The sequence below is a fragment of the Cyprinus carpio genome, chromosome A19 (genome assembly GCF_018340385.1).
Source record: "Cyprinus carpio isolate SPL01 chromosome A19, ASM1834038v1, whole genome shotgun sequence".
Lineage (NCBI taxonomy): Eukaryota > Metazoa > Chordata > Actinopteri > Cypriniformes > Cyprinidae > Cyprinus > Cyprinus carpio.
This window is the reverse complement of record NC_056590.1, coordinates 17354805-17371935: the sequence shown is the minus strand read 5'-3', so window position 1 is coordinate 17371935 and position 17131 is coordinate 17354805. Positions and strand designations below refer to the sequence as shown.

The window sequence follows — 17131 nt, the reverse complement described above, 5'->3', positions numbered from 1 at the left end:
TCTTTCTGGAGTGGCCTGATATATATGACAGCCTGCCCAATCATGACTGACTCACTTAAGAGGTACTCAGGGCAATAGCCATCGTCTGGACAGGGTATTGTCTCTAATATTTTTGAACGTGTTAATCCTCTGGATCGCAAGAGCTGGAAACCGCCACACTCTTTCAGGATGGGGAAATGCTGAAAAAGATGGTCTGAAAAATCCTGTGGAGTGCAGTATTTGTCTAAACAAAGATAAAATATAAAAGACATGCAACTTAAAATCTGATTATGAGTTAGATTGTAAAAATACAAGCAGATATATATATTTTTTTATTGACTTACCTGGAAAGGTTATTTTATCCTCTTTTCTCCTATCCCTGACCTCTCTAGTTTGTTTTTTCACTGAGGGACTTGGGACCTCACATGCCTTTCTTTTGGATAGGCAAAAAAAACGATGGGTGTAGGACACACTTTTAGATTTTTTTGCTGAAGGTCCGGCAGTGTTGGGACGTTTACAGCATACGGGCCCCGTGAATTTGAGTATGGTGCAAACAATCGTAAAAACTTCTGCTGCAATATAATGGGACATAAAATATGAAATGTATATGTTAGTCTTTGGTATTTTAATAAATTGACTTTAGTGCTATATCAAGGTTGCCAGCTGACTAGTATGCAAACACATGGGAGTGAGGGAGGGGGATCATGCGAGCTGCGTTTCAACGTTCAAATTCGGTCAACTCTGAAAAAGCGATTTCGTATGACGTGACCAATAAAAGATCGATAGGCCTACATCCGACATGTCCTTTAAGTTACCTGAAATAAATTAATACCACATTTTTTCAGTGAAGTGGAGAAGCAGGTGTGATATATTAATGGTTTGGATCGACTATTTCGAATTTTTTTGGTAATATTTGCATGCTTAAAGTCTAGTAAGTTGATGTGACCGCAGGTGTCACCCCGTTTTTTGGGGGGGCCAAAACGAGCACTTTTCGTACACTCTACGTAAGAGTGTGATCGTCAAATAACGTTACACTCCACACAGTCTTTACCCCGAGTGAAAGCTGGCAACAACCCAAAGCCTAACCGTTTGACGAAAGACCCCTTGTCTCTTTCTTGCCAACTTACCCCGTGTCCCACCACTTCGATCCGGGGGCGTCATTCTTAAGCTGGACGATGGCCTCTCTGAATCTGAAGGGGCAGCATTTGCACTTCGCTCTAGTGCTTGGGCAGCTTCTCGGAGAAGCTGTGGAACTGTCTGTCCATATTCTCTTCCTTGAATCCTCTTGAGTCTGGTCTTTGAGTCTCTTGACCTTCTGCAAGCCCCGCCTTGTTCACGCAGTGATTGACATGGCGCGCGGGGGGGCGGACACGTGATCGGCTCGGAATGCATTTTCAACGTGCACATTGAATTTTGCTACATTCATTGCGGGACATTGAGTGTAAATGCAATTAAGAAAAATAACATTTGAATGATAATTTTGCCACAGTTTTTGCTTGAACATGTTACACATATCAAATAATTTCTGTAATACATTTTCGTTTTAATTTTGCACTTATAAAGCGTTTAAAATGAATATTCATTTTACACATATTAAAACTAGTGTATGAAATGGCAAATGAAAATTATATAAATACATTTTCATTTTCATTTTGCACCAAACGTTGCACAAATGTATTGGAAAATGTAAATGCAAATACAGAAAGTGCATTGCCTGCATATAAAATTCAAAATCAAATATCACAACACATACCCAACCAAATATATATACCAACACACACACATATTTCAGTGCCTATGATGTCACGCTAATGCTCTCATGAATATTAATCCTGCGTTCGTCTATAAATCAAAACGCAAGGTGAGATTTAGCCAATGGCATTACAAATTGCACATTAGCCCCGCCCACTGACGAACAATCAGCTGGAAAGCTGTGTTTGTTTCTGCTTTGGTTTTGTTTTTTGCTCGCACTGCCTGCAAAATAATCTTCTTAAATGTAATTATTTTTAGTATTATTTATTTATTTATTTATTTTTTTCATCAAAAAGCAGGGGACGAAGGTGGTATGTTATGGACTTTTCTTTTCACGTTTCCGGGTTTCTCAGCAGCAGAAGTCGTCAAAACTTTTATTTTTTATTTAAGTTATAACATTCACATGGGATACAATCAAAGCAATAAAGTACATACACAACCACTAAATACATAAAGAATAACAAATTAAATGTAAAGAGACGAGACAAGTAAATAAAAGTTATTATTATTTTTTTAAATAAATAGATTGTAAATAAATTAAATAAAAAAAATTAAATGAAAATTTACACATAAAATGTAAACTTCAAAGAACACACGGGGGTAACCCTTACATCGAAGTAATTATTTTTTCCATCAATACAGTAGTTTTAGCAGCTTTCTTATTAAGTGATGAGCAGAGAGAGATTCATAAAATAATTTCAAATCAATACAAAAAATCCTAAAATTGGGCAAACATTCAGTAACTTTACATTTGTGAAGATGAAATAGGCCAGAACAAGTTAATGGTTTTAAGATATCATCCAGCTCCTTTGAACCTGATTCCCAAATTAAAAAGAGTACATTAATTATCTCAAACCTAAAAAAGTTTGTTGTAAGCTGAAAAAAACAAGCCAAGACATTTCTTTCCAAAAATCCTTTGCATAATTACATTCAAAAAAATAAGTGTGATATTGTTTCCAAATTAGAATTACACAATGTGCATTGTGACGAGATGTCCAACTTAAATTTTGATAGTAAAGAATTACAGGGATAGTACACATGAACAATTTTATAGTGAACTTCTTTCATCTTGTTAGGTTACAAAAACTTAATACCGGCCCATATTTTAATAGTAGAAAGAAAAGGGTCATCTATTTTCCACTTATAAAATGCTTTAGGATGACAACTAAATTTTTTAATAAGGGTTTTTTCTAATCCAGAAATTGTTACATTTAATATTGCGCCAGGCCTCCAATACAAATTTTTGACATTTCAAATTTTAAAGAACTGCAACAATTTAATTTACCGTCAATCCTATTTATGCTTTAGAGAAACACACTCGCATTAGCGTTAACTAGTTTTTGTAACTTGATGCAAATGCAATAAAATACAAAATATATTGTTATAAATGTACAAACATTTAAAAAAATTAAATACAAAAAACTTTGTCGGATTTGCGATGCTGATGACCGCTGAAACGCTTCATCGTAGTCTTGAGAAAATAAGTTTGTAGGTGCGTTTATCTGATTAATTTTGTTAGTTTTGTCAACGTGTATGAACAGTCTACAATATAATTTCTAAATCAGAACTTTTAAAATAAAAATACGTAACAAACCGGACTGTATAATAAACGAACACACAAATTAAATACATTTCCGTATTTAGATTTGACGCTTTGGGAAAGCAACTATGAATGCAGCTTTATTTTGAAATCGCACCGTAGTCGGAGTACATGACGTCACTTCCTGACAAAGCACCGTTTGGGATTAGCTACAGCTAGCTGCTTAGCTAGCATGTCCCTATAGGAGTTGTGTAGGATACAATTATTATAATTAAAAACGAAATCGCCGAGCTGCCACAGCTATCCTTTAAAAGTAAGGTGTTTAATCCTTTGCATATGTAACATTAGTGTATCCTGGAATTAACAGCCAAATCGCTTTGGCTGTTGTTAGCCTGGTACCTATTATAGAAACGGTCTTGAACAATAGCAATAATGTATGACCACTGGTAAATAATATGTGTGTTTTTAAAAATAGGTGTCGCTATTTTGCTTATACACGGTATTACAATTAAGTACGACATTATGGCTTGTGTTAATTATATAAGTTATGTGTTACGATGCTAGTAGCGCCCAGCGTTACTACGGAGACAAAACGAGTCGCTCTTGTTATAATTACTGAAGCCGCACTGCAAATTTATGATGTTTCTATGGCGACATAATACGCGGTAAAACTGCGTCTGCGTTTTTTATTATAATGGGTTCTGATTTTATCGCTAGCAGTGTACCGTTAGATGATGTGCTTCATAGCATTTAATTGGTAACATTAGTCCTTGTAATCATTTTTGGAAGCGTTCTTCATCCTCTCGACTTCTTAAAGAAATTTTGAACCACAGGAAGGTCATGGAGGAACCAGGAGCTATAGAGGTGACCGTGAAAACTCTGGACTCCCAGAGCAGGACGTTCACTGTCAGGGGAGAGGTGTGTGTCTGTGTGCTCTGTGATAACATCAGTCATAGACGCAAACATTATGAGAGGAACTCATTTGCGCTGTGACTGTTTTGTATGTAACACAAATAGCTCATTTAACAAAGTATAACCCAGACCGCTATATATTGAAACGCTGTTACTCTTTAAATCGATAAACCAATTCCGTTTCCCTTTATAATCTGATTGTCACCTCTCTTACTTTCTCTCAGTGGACAGTGAAGCGGTTTAAAGAGCACATCTCTTCTGCGGTTGAGATCCCGGTGGATAAGCAGAGGTTGATCTATCAGGGTAAAGTGCTGCAGGATGAGAGGACACTCACAGAATACAGTGAGTGATGCTCGTGTCTGGTTTTCGCTCTGGGACCGTTCACGGTTTGTGTGAAGGAGTGACAGTTGCTGAATTCGGAACAACATGCTGCTCTGAGTTTGTGGGTCTTCATTCAAAATGTCTAAATGAGTCATTGATTTTTAAAAAATGCTCATTCATTTAAGAATTAAATCATAATTGAATCTTTTTTATTTTTATACATTCCTTGCATTGGTTTAAAGGGATAGTTCACCCAAAAATGAAAATTACCCCATGATTTACACACCCTCCTTTCTTCTTTCAGATGAATCCAATCTGAGTTTTATTAAAAAAAATGTTCTGGCTCTTCCATGCTTTATAAAGGCAGTGAATGGTGGTTGAGATTTTGAAGCCCAAAAAAAGTGCATCCTTCCATCATAAAAAGTGTCCCACATGGCTCTGGGGGATTAATAAAGGCTTCCTGAAGTGAGAAAAATATCAATATTTAATGGATAAATGGACAATGTCCTCCTTACTGTGTTTCTGGGCCTTGAATGTGGTAGTTCCCTTGCTGTCCATGGAGGGTCAGAAAGCTCTCGGATTTCATCAAAAATATCGTAATCTGTGTTCCGAAGATGAATTAAAGGTCATTTTTGGGTGAACTATCCCTTTTAATCTTCTCAACCTGGCAAACAGATGGATATGCTCTCTTTCCACTGCATAAAAACACCAAAAAGCAGTGGTGTAAACACTCCACTGAGATATTCTACTCACATGAAAGTGTTAAAGCTAGTCTATGTTCCTTTCATTTATGCTGTTTGTTGCAAATCTGCAAGCAAACAATCTCAGTGCAGGCTGTAATAAATGCAAACATGAATCTCAAAACTATATTGTTTACGATTATGGTTGCTGAGTTTTTTTAGCTTTAGACTATTATTTATTTTTAAGAATATTTTGAGCCAATTTTAGTATACGAGCAACAGGGCACATGTTTCTGCATTAGTTTTTTGTGTTCGACCTGAAAGTGTGGTAGTGTGTGATCCTCGTTTAGTGCATGATGCCCAGTTTTCTCCTGTAACCATTTATAAAGTGCATGATGCCTAATGTTTTCAAATCTGTTCAGATTTTAAAAGTCGTGTAGTGTATTCCAGCCTTAAGACAAAGTAACTGAGATCTGTCATAACTATAATCAAAAGTGTTTATTTTTTTTATTTTTTTTTATTTGTGTCATATTAATGATAAAAACAACCCTGTTTTTCAGATGTTGATGGGAAGGTCATTCATCTTGTGGAGCGAGCACCTCCTCAGAGCAGTCAGTCTGGGGGTGGAGGAGGTGGAGTTTCTGGCTCCTCAGGTACAACGGATGGAGGGTCCACCTCCTCTCAGTCCTCCACTTTCCCAGGAACTCCACATGACCGTAATGCCAACAATTATGTCATGCTAGGCACTTTAAATCTGCCGGTGAATGTTATGGACCCACAGCAAATACAGGTTACAGTGCTTTCCTTACATCAAGAGACACGTGTTTTCAATACGTGGTGTTTAACCTCAGACAGCTAATGTAACACATACGTTAGAGGTCCTGTTATTAAAGGAAATTGAAATTTCACCCCTCTAGATGTCAGTGCAGCAGATGTTGGCTGGTGTTGGAGAAATGGGGCGTAATGTCAGAATGAGCACCAGCACAGGAGTGAGTCATCCTTGCATCCTTCTAACTTCACATATCATACTTATATAATAATGAGCATTATAAGCAGTGTACAGAATGTTTGTATTAGAGACGCTTATGCTGTGTTTGGTCACAGTCTGTTGTTTAAAACTAAAGGTTATCTCTGGACACATCTACAGTAATTTATTTCCTCTCTTACAGAGCAGCGGCTCTGTGGATGTCCATATCAATGTGGACCAATCAGTGCAGAGCGAGCCCAGGATGAGGCTCCAGCTGGCTGAAAGCCTGCTGCGAGACACACAGGCTTTAATCCACAGACTCGAGGAGGTGAAGAACAAATATTTACATCCAAAAAATGAAACAATCTTATTGGATTTCTTAATTGCATGTAAAAATCATTCAGCCTGATGCTTATTTTCAGATAAGCAGTAACTTTATTTTTTTTTTGTTTCAGGGTCAATCAAGTGAACCGTCATCTCAGCAGGAGACACCACCTCCTCAGCCACCATCATCATCATCATTCTCCGCAGAACCAATGGACAGCTCCCCACCTCCACCCTCGTCCTCTGCTTCACAGACAGAAGGAGCAACTCACTCTGGACCCAAGTAAGAGAAGAATATTAGGATCATGGGGAAAAATAGTGTATCCAATGTTAAAGAAAAGAATTCCTTTAATTTACTCATCCTGATGCCATCCGTAGAACAGTAAAAAAAGATTTTTAGCTGAAACCATTGTCCTTGGTGATCCATAAAAGGCAAGTCAGTGGCTACTGTCACTTGAGAGTCAAAAAACATATACAGCACATGCAATACAACATTAATACCCATGGCTCCTGTTGATATATTTTAGGAAGTCATTTTTAAAAATATGATTATTCAAGTTATCATTGTTATGGGGGAAACATTGATTTTTTGCATTACATTAATATTCAAAAGTTTCGGGTCGGTTTTTTTTTTTTTTGAATGCAGTCTTATGCTCAACAAGGCTGTATTTATTTATTCAAAAATACAGTAAAACACTAATATTGTGATGTATTGTATTATTTTAAAATGTATTTTATTCCTGTGATGGCAATGTTGAATTATCAGAATCATTACTCCAGTCTTCAGTGTCACATGATCCCTTAGAAATTGTTCTAATTTGCATTAAGCAATGTTGATAACAGTTCTGCTGTATTTCTAAGCAGCTGCATTTCTGCCTTTCCAAAAGAATGAATGTGCATTTTCAGCCCTTCTGCTGTTTTTATTTAGACCAATATGAAAACCAACCCATGTTTTTACGCTGCAGACATGCAGAGTTGTAAATGTGAACTGGTGGATCCACAATTATATAATGCATTATTAAAATATAAACAATTTATAGAGTAAAATATGTTGTTTAATTAATATAATAATTGATTGATAATTGTTTAAATTAACATAATAATTGATACATTTGACTCATCCATTTTCTTAAAAATGGTTTAAAGGCTGAAATGTGAAGTTTATCATTTTCTGAATCTGTATCTGAAACTGTAAATCATGTTTTTTACAGTCATTTTAAAGTTGTTTTGCCATAGACATTGCCCTACCCTGCTCATATGGTATTCATTTTGAAATAGAAATATTTTGTAACACTATAAATGTCTTTACTTTCACTATTGATCAGTTGTGTACTTGCTGAATAAAAGTGAAAAAAAATAATAATTTAAAATCTCACTGTCCCTGAAAGTTGAACAGTGGTGTATCATGTCATCAGCTCATTATGTTTTCACATTTACAAGACAAGTCTAACTTATTTCTGTGTCTCAACAGTCACCCCAGCCCTTTAGAGTTGGTGGAGGTTCTGTCAGAGGTCCGAAGGGTGGAGGAGCGCCTCCATCCATTCATGGAGAGAACACATTCCATCCTTGGAGCGGCCAGTTCTGCTGACTACAACAACAATGTATGCCCTAGATTTGAATGCTACATCATTGTCATATGTGCTATAAATATGGCAATGTTCTTTTCCTGAAAATTGTTTTTTTTTCTTTCGGACAGACTCAAGAATGTGAGGAGGATCAGCGCACTCTCAATTTGATTGGAGAGTCACTCCATCTCCTAGGCAACACATTGGTGGCTCTGAGTGACCTCCGATGCAATTTATCAGCTCAGCCACCCCGCCACTTACATGTGGTGCGGCCCATGTCTCACTACACCTCCCCTGTTGTGCTGCAGAGTGGACCGCCCCATATTTCCATTCCAGTGAGCTAACCAACTATATGTACAAAACTATTTTCATACTGTTCAAGCAGTCAACCTCACAATATATATCATCTTCCAGATGAACCTGGGCTCGACTGTGACCATGACAACAAACAGCAGACAGACAAGCGAGGGTCAGGCCCAACCTTCACAGCCAAGCAACCATTCAGAGCCTCAGGGTCAGGCACCTCCTCCTCCACCGAATGGAGCCAGTCAACAAATGGGTCACGGTCAGGGGACTCCAAGAGTGATCAGAATCACTCACCAGACCTTGGAGCCAGTGGTCATGATGCAGATGAACCTGGATGGTATGCCCCCCCCCTGCCCCCCCATCCAATCAGACCCCAGTGTTCTTAGCACTGTATTTCAGCCATGCTGCCCATTCCCAGTCTGCTACACTTCTGAAGATCCCAGACACTTTTCTTCATCATGAAATGATTTTTACTATTTAGAATAGTTCCTTTCAGAAATGCCTTTTTCAGACCTGGAATGGGCAGTTTTAGTGTAACTGCCAACCACTGATCTGTGCATTTCTGTGCAGCAGATTCAGACAGTGGAGCGCAGGGCCAAAGGCAGCACAATCCCAGCACTGCTGGAGAGACTGGTTAGTTTGCACCTCTCTCTGTAGTCAGTAACCAGCCGTGCCAACATTAACGTGTGCTGTTGTGGAAGAGAAAAATTTAACATTAAAATTTTATGTTAATGTTAATTACATTTTATCATCATTTACACACCCTCATGTCATTCAAAACCAATTTGACTCACTGTCTTCCACGGAACACAAAACTAGAAATATTTGCAGAATTTCCACAGTGCTTGTTCTCCATGCAATAAATTAAAAGAGATCCAGATATAAAAATAATAACAATGATAATAATAAAATTCACCATATGCGTTGTAGTCTTTAAACATGGGTTGCCCATGGGGATGCTAAGGGCCCATGGATAAAAAAAAAATGTAAATACATATTTGGCATTGTTTATTTTTCATTTTAAAGACTAACCGAAATCATTATTGTATTGACAACAATAGTTTTATATTTGAAGTTAGTGAGGTTTGTGGAATTAAATGTTTATTAGATATTTAAAGAATTATTTAAACGCTATCAAGAGTGTTTGTTTTTCTGTCATTAAACATAACTGTTACAAAGACTGTAAACTGGAGATGAAAGAATAGGAGCTCCTGTGCATCTGCAGTGCACTCCATCACTGGGTTTCTTAGTCCTACTTATGACACTTATCGGCTAAACAGAAAAAAATTATGAAATGATGCAATAATTGCAAAAATTCTGTGTATCAGCCAAAATATCAGTCAACAACCAACTAGTCATTGGTTACTAAATAAAGTGCTATGTACATGTTTTATTTTAGTATTATTTATGTACTATTGTAGTGTTTATTCTTTTTTTATATATAGATATTTTCAAGTTTCATTTTAAAGATTTAGTAATTTTATGTGGTTTTATTATTTTATAATTTTTTTATATTTCTATTTAGTTTTTATTTTAGTTATTGATCGTTTTAATACTTCAAATTTATTTTAATGAACAAAAATGGTTTTTAATAGTTTTAATTAATATCAACACTGCTCTGGATGTTCTTCAAAGTTCCTCCTTTAGTGTTCGGTGGAGGAAAGCAACACGAGTCATACAGGTACAGGTATTTCATGCAGGTTTGAAACAACATGAGTGTGAGTAAATGATAACAGAATTGGTAGTTTGAGTGGTGTTAAAGTGCTGTTTTTGCATTGGGATGTAATGCAGCTGTTGTTTGTCAGTTTTCTGTAGTCTTGTCTGTGAAGTTCTGACCAGCAGTGTTAATAGTCACTTTTCCCTGAATTAAGTGCGTCTGTTTTCTGGCACCACGACACCCATCCATGTACCAGGACTGCCACCTGAGTTCATGCAGGCCATCATGCATCAGATCTCCCAGCAGGCTGTCGCCATGGCAACCGCAGCCTCTGCTGGACACCAGGGGCAGCAGCAGGACACTGCTGGCTCAGGTGCCCAGAGTGCAGACAGCCCAGCCCCTCCACCACCTCAGGCCAGGGTGGTCATCACACGGCCCTCCTTATCTCCACACATCCCCCAACCCATGAGCACTAGAGGGACCACCATCAACCTGCGGGCAACAGTGCCCCCCTCAGCAGGACAACAGACTAATCAAGTATGAATCTTTATGATACATTATTGTGTTCTGGAGAGACATAAAACCAAAGTCCATTTCAAATAATGTCTGTTTACTCTGCGGCCATATTTGCAACACTTCTGGTCAGCTATTTCAAGCATCCAAGTTCTATCTTCTTGAATGGGAAAATCCTGAAATTTCAAAAACTGCTTGCCACACTCACAGTTAAATAGCATTTAAAATCAGCAACAAAATGTTGTTTTTTCTGCTCAAACACAAGTAAAAAAAAAAAAAAACAAGTTTAGTTCAGGCTTGGGTGACGCAAATGAATTCTTTCATTCAAAATAATATGAATGTCTTGCCATATCTAATGTCCTTGCATAAAACTCATAGTTCCATTTTTGTTCTTCAATCAAGGGCAACCCTATGACGTCCTCTCCTCTCACACAGATGGTCAGTGGTTTGGTAGGGCAGCTTTTGATGCCGTTGCACACAGGTAAGTGGTCCTTACGTGTTCATTCCTGTGAAAGATCTGGCATCACACAGCTTTTAAAATTATTATGTTTTCTGTCATCAGGAGACCAGACATCCACTACCTCATCATCCCACTCCTTCTCTTTCTCTTCCTCCTCTTCCATCTCCTCCTCCACTGCTCCTCCATCCTCTGCCAACACATCCGGTCAGACGTCCACCCACACCACCAGCACGGCGTCCGTGGGTCAGGCCCAGGAGGGCGGCCCAGGAGATAACCTAGCTCAGCTGCTGAGCTCACTTTTGGGACGAGTTGCGGGAGCTGGTGGAGTGGGGTCTGGAGGTCCTCCCTCAATTACAGTGACTGTTCCAGGTGTCCCTGCATTCATTCAGGGCCTCTCAGAGTTCATTCAGGTTGGTGGCTTTCTCAGCAAATGGGTTTTTGTATTCTGATCTTACCAAATGTGTTCATTTGAACGTCCTGTTTTCTTTTCAGTACGGCCAGCCTGTGTTTCCTCCACCAAACCAGCAACTGCCTCCATCCTCACAAGCCACACCCTCTGCCCCTTCAGGAGCCGCCCACACTACCACTCCTCAGCCTCCCAATGGAGGTGGAGAGACCCTCAGCCCGGAGCTTTTTACAGGCATCGTGCAGGGTGTCCTATCCACCATGATGGGCTCTCTGGGTGCTGGTCAAGGCAACACTGAGAGCATCGCCCAGTTTATTCAAAGACTTTCCCAGACCAGCAACCTCTTCACACCTGGAGCTGGAGATGCAGTGGGTCAGTTTCTGTGATCATTTGGCAAAACTCAAAGTTGCATTTGATGTACTAGTACTGACTCGCTGTGTTTGTTTGGCAGGGTTCTTTGGAGATCTGCTGTCTCTGGTGTGTCAGAGTTTCTCCATGGTGGACATGGTTCTGCTGCTGCATGGTAATCCTCAGCCTCTGAGCCGTATCCAGCCCCAGCTCATAGCCTTCTTCACTGAGCACTATCTGCACGGCCGAGAGCCCACCGATGCCAACATAGCTGTGAGTCTGAGCTCACACTGCTTTCATACATGACTTTCATCAGATGAGTTACATACTTGAGTGACATACTCAATAATGTTAGCCCGCACTTATGATATTATCCTTGACAATATCACACACCTCTAACAGGGACTTCTTTGAACATTTTTGAGTCATGATGCAAACATATTGTTTATTCAGTGTTTTGATTTACTGATTCATTGAAATGGACACTTCAAAATAACCATGAAACAAAAATATAACATTTATATTGAGTGCATGTTGCAAAGACTGATGGTATTGTTTCTGTACCTTAGAGTGCTGCTGAGGATCTGATCAATGGACTAGAGGAGTACATTGCAGAGAGTTTTGTAAGTCTTGTTTGCACCTGATTTATCCTGAAACATTTGTTCATCAGACACCCTAACTGATAGTCTGTGTGCTGTATCTGTTTCAGTCCACTGTGACTGTTCGAGAGGGAGTGGACATCATCCAAACCAACATATCCTTCCTGAGACAACAGTTCACTCGCATTGCTACTCACATTCTGCGCTGTACAGGTGACCACCATACTGTCCACACAAACACAGACCCCAAAACTGTCAATTGAAAATTATTTTGTAATATTTTTTGTTAACAATAACACTGTTTCTTGTGTCTTTCCAGATAACACATTTGGCCAGCGCTTGCTGTATCTGTGCACCCAGGGTCTGTTTGAGTGTTTGGCCCTCAATCTCTATTGCTTAAGAGGAGAGCATAGAGCTTTAACCACCATCATCAACCACCGAATTGTAAGATTTGTTGATTCATCATTATGAAGGTTGTTTGGTGTTGCATGTTTTGACACGTTCATGTTTTACTCCTCACCCAGAGGAGGATGTCAGCTGAAGTGAACCCCAGTCTGGTGAACTGGTTGACCAGTATGATGTCCATGAGGCTGCATGTGATTTTAGAGCACAATCCAGTCACTGAGGACCAGATCCAGCATTACGTCATCTATACGCAGGTATTCACCCTCTCATCAGGATTCACTCCCAAACTGAACCACAGAATACAGAACTGAATATGCTTGTTATCTTTTTCACGTATAGAGTGAGTCATCTCAGAGAACAGAGTCAGATGCACAAGCAAGCCAGCAGTCAGATAACATGAGTGTTGAGGTATGTTTCAACCAGACGAGAATGAGTCTAGTTTACCGTCACATAGAATATTATTATTTCCAAATGAGCTGATAAAAGCATATTAGAGTTCATACTGTACCATTCTGAAGTTTTAGATTGGTTTGTTTTCATAGTGTAGTTGACTATAACACTGATCATAAGCAACTTTCCTTTGAGTATTGCCTGTCCCTTAGGCCTTGAACAAATCTAGATGTCTGTCTGCACTAGAAACTGTATGTTATGTTTGTAATATCTGATATATATTACAGATGGAAGAGGGTCTGTCTCCTGCTCCTGCCACCACTGCAGAGGAAGTCATGGCATCCTCACGAGACACTGCTGACACCGATGAACCACCTGGCAGACCATTGTTAGAGGAGACACGAGGAGCAGTAGCCATGGCCACTGCAGACAGGGAGGAGTCAATTGGAGAGGTGGAGCCATGGGCAGCAACTGTTCCACCTGTGAGACTCGATTGTCTATTGTGTCTGTTGATTTAGTGTGTCTGCTAAACATACCTTTTTGTAGTACTTTGACATATAAATGACCTCAAAGTTAACAGCACAGATAAACCAACAACTGATATAGTATATAGTAATAATGAGTGTTTTTATGTGTTAATCAGGAGTGGGTACCCATCATAAGACATGACATGTTGACCCAGAGGAAGATTAAATCACAGCCGCCGCTGTCTGATGCTTATCTGCATGGGATGCCGGCCAAGAGGAGGAAGGTCTGTACGCCAACTAAAGGTGCATCTCAGTAAATTAGAATGTCGTGGAAAAGTTCAGTAATTCAACTCAAATTGTGAAACCCAAGTTTGGTTCACTAGGCTACACAGTCACGGGGAAGACTGCTGATCTGACAGTTGTCCAGAAGACAATCATTGACACCCTTCACAAGGAGGGTAAGCCACAAACATTCATTGCCAAAGAAGCTGGCTGTTCACAGAGTGCTGTATCCAAGCATGTTAACAGAAAGTTGAGTGGAAAGAAAAAGTGTCGAAGAAAAAGATGCACAACCAACAGAGAGAACCACAGCCTTATGAGGATTGTCAAGCAAAATCAATTCAAGAATTTGAGTGAACTTCACAAGTAATGCACTGAGGCTGGGGTCAAGGCATTAAGAGCCACCACAAACAGATGTGTCAAGGAATTTGTCTACAGTTGTCATATTCCTCTTGTTAAGCCACTCCTGAACCACAGACAACGTCAGAGGCGTCTTACCTGGGCTAAGGAGAAGAAGAGCTTGACTGTTGCCCAGTGGTCCAAAGTCCTCTTTTCAGATGAGAACAAGTTTTGTATTTCATTTGGAAACCAAGGTCCTAGAGTCTGGAGGAAGGGTGGAGAAGCTTATAGCACAAGTTGCTTGAAGTCCAGTGTTAAGTTTCCACAGTCTGTGATGATTTGGGGTGCAGTGTCATCTGCTGGTGTTGGTCCATTGTGTTTTTTGAAAACCAAAGTCCCTGCACCTGTTTACCAAGAAATTTTGGAGCACTTCATGCTTCCTTCTTCTGACCAGCTTTTTGAAGATGCTGATTTAATTTTTCCAGCAGGATTTGGCACCTGCCCACACTGCCAAAAGCACCAAAAGTGGGTTAAATGACCATGTTGTCGGTGTGCTTGACTGGCCAGCAAACTCACCAGTCCTGAACCCCACAGAGAATCTATGGGGTATTGTCAAGAGGAAAATGAGAAACAAGAGACCAGAAATTGCAGATGAGCTGAAGGCCACTGTCAAAGAAACACCTCATCACATACAAAAACAGAACACACACAAAACAATCACAACCACGACACTCTGAATTGAGGCAGTAATTATAGCAAAAGGAGCCCCTACCAAGTTTTTTTTTATTGGTCTTATGAAGTATTCTAATTTGTTGAGATAGTGAATTGGTGGGTTTTTGTTAAATGTGAGCCAAAATCATCACAATTAAAGGACCAAAGACTTGAACTACTTCAGTCTGTGTGCATTGAATTTATTTAATACACAAGTTTCACAATTTGAGTTGAATTACTGAAATGAACTTTTCCACGAAATTCTAACTTGAGCTGCACCTGTACATTCATTTGAAACTAAAATGCTACCATAGATCACCAATGCAAAATGAATAATTCAATTAAACTGCTTTCCTCCCTTCACAGACCGCACAGGGAGAGGGTCCTCACCTCTCTCTCACTGAGGCCGTGAGTCGAGCAGCCAGGACAGCAGGGGTGCAACCTGTTACTGCCCCAGACAGCCTACAGGGGGAGCTGGAGGCAGCAGAGCTGCAGGAAGCATATACACAACAGGTAAGAAACTAAAATCCCACACCTGATCTTTCCTGAAACACCTGCACAGATCAGTGTTATTCAGGGTTTCTGCATGTTTTAAAAGGTCTTAAAAAGTGCTTATTTGCCCTTCCACAAATAAAGAGCTTGAAAGGTCTTAAATCAGAGCAGAAAGTCTTTTGATAAAGGCATGGCATTAAATGTTGCATGTCTTCCTCTGTATTTTTCATTAGATTCATGCAGATCTTGATCTCTGAAATGCATTGAACATTTTGAAAACTTTTTCATTCTTCATTGTGTTCCAGGTGAAGAGTGATATAAAGAAACGACTGCGTGATGATCCAGACTACAACCACCAGCGGTTTCCCAACACACACAGGGCTTTTTCTGAGGACTCCTAACCAACAGCTCGGTTTACTCTGTCTTGTCATCTGTCAAACACAGTCATGTCCATGACGTCTCGAGGAACAGCCAGTAGCATCTCATGCATTGAGGGTTCCCAGTTTTGAAATCGCCAACTGACACATAACTCAGATGTCTGCCATAGTCAAATGTGTGGATAGTGACTAAATATAGAGCCGGTGAACTAGACTGGCCATGGAGGCAGAGCATTTTTTTTTTTTCTCTTCTACGTGCCGTCCATCTGTGTGAAACCGCATCTTATATTCTTTGCAGATGTCAAAGCAGTCAGTGAGTTTTACTCGGGCAGGATTCATATATGCCCGCCAATTGTAAATTAGCTGTACATTGTTGTAATAAGTTGTTTTAATAATGACAATAATAGCAGTTGTATTACAGGCACATATATATGAAGAAAACCTAATTCATTCCAGCTTCACCTGCTTGATGTTTAGATAAAGGAGATGCCAAGATTGATGTTTACAAGCTCCAGACATGTTGAATATGATTAGATTTACAGCACTGCACATTTCGTCACTGAGGACTGGAAGCCTTTTAGTCATAGTGATGCCATAGAGCTGTTGTTTGTAATTATTTCTTGCATGCCAAAAACATCTTGTTGGCTCCATCATGTTGTTCATGAATGTGACTATTACAAAATAAAATGGTCCAAGTCTAGAATTACTTCTTGTTTTAAAGAAACAGCTGTCTGCCTCCATATGTTCGGCCATGGAACACCTTTGCTATGATTTAGTTAAAAAAAAAAAAAAAAAAATAACAATGACTTTTATGTGGATCTGGCACATTGCACAAATTTGGTCCCTAAATTGCTAGCTGAGCAATGATTTCATTTATGGTAAATTTGCAACCCTGTTAGCCATGTTCAATTAATATGATTTAAACTTTATTCAAATAAGTCAAACTTTAGCGACATGGCTGAAAAATACTAATATAAAATAAATGGAACATTTTAATAATAAAACATTTTCTATCATTTTCTGTAGGGTTGGTAAGATTTTTTGATGCTTTTTAAATGTCTCTTACACTTACCAAAGCTGCATTAATTGATCAAAATTACAGTAAAAGCTGTAAAATTATGAAATGTTATTACAATCTAAAATAACTGTAAAATGTAATTTATTCCTGTTATGCCAAGCTGCCATTACGCCAGTCTTCAGTGTCACATGATCTTTCAGAAATCATTCTAACATGCTGATTTGCATTTTTTTTGCCTTATCGATGTTAAAAACAGTTGTGCTACTTAATATATATGTGGAAACCATGAATAAAGTTTAGTCTTATTTGAACCTCAAAAAAAAA

At 39.1% G+C, this 17131-nt stretch overlaps 1 protein-coding gene across 7 annotated transcripts; it reads left to right on the top strand.

The window, feature by feature from the left end:
* The first annotated feature begins 3435 nt into the window (after window positions 1-3435).
* On the top strand, window positions 3436-16513 carry LOC109057606 (large proline-rich protein BAG6-like). Of its 7 annotated transcripts, XM_042776810.1 has the most exons (25): window positions 3437-3584; window positions 4105-4189; window positions 4408-4525; window positions 5745-5974; window positions 6102-6173; window positions 6354-6479; window positions 6607-6758; window positions 7947-8076; window positions 8172-8375; window positions 8455-8683; window positions 8917-8979; window positions 10233-10540; window positions 10919-10997; window positions 11079-11386; window positions 11469-11754; window positions 11834-12003; window positions 12300-12353; window positions 12440-12542; window positions 12649-12773; window positions 12854-12988; window positions 13074-13142; window positions 13412-13606; window positions 13768-13875; window positions 15287-15433; window positions 15718-16513. In XM_042776810.1, the coding sequence occupies exons 2-25, from the start codon at window positions 4112-4114 to the stop codon at window positions 15811-15813; spliced, it is 3585 nt and encodes a 1194-aa protein (XP_042632744.1). In that variant the 5' UTR covers window positions 3437-3584; window positions 4105-4111; the 3' UTR covers window positions 15814-16513. The 7 variants fall into 7 exon arrangements, with proteins under 7 accessions (XP_042632741.1, XP_042632737.1, XP_042632738.1 ...); XM_042776807.1 differs by having other exon boundaries at window positions 3436-3584; window positions 8920-8979; window positions 10919-11386; XM_042776803.1 differs by having other exon boundaries at window positions 3436-3584; window positions 10919-11386.
* The last annotated feature ends 618 nt before the right edge of the window (window positions 16514-17131 follow it).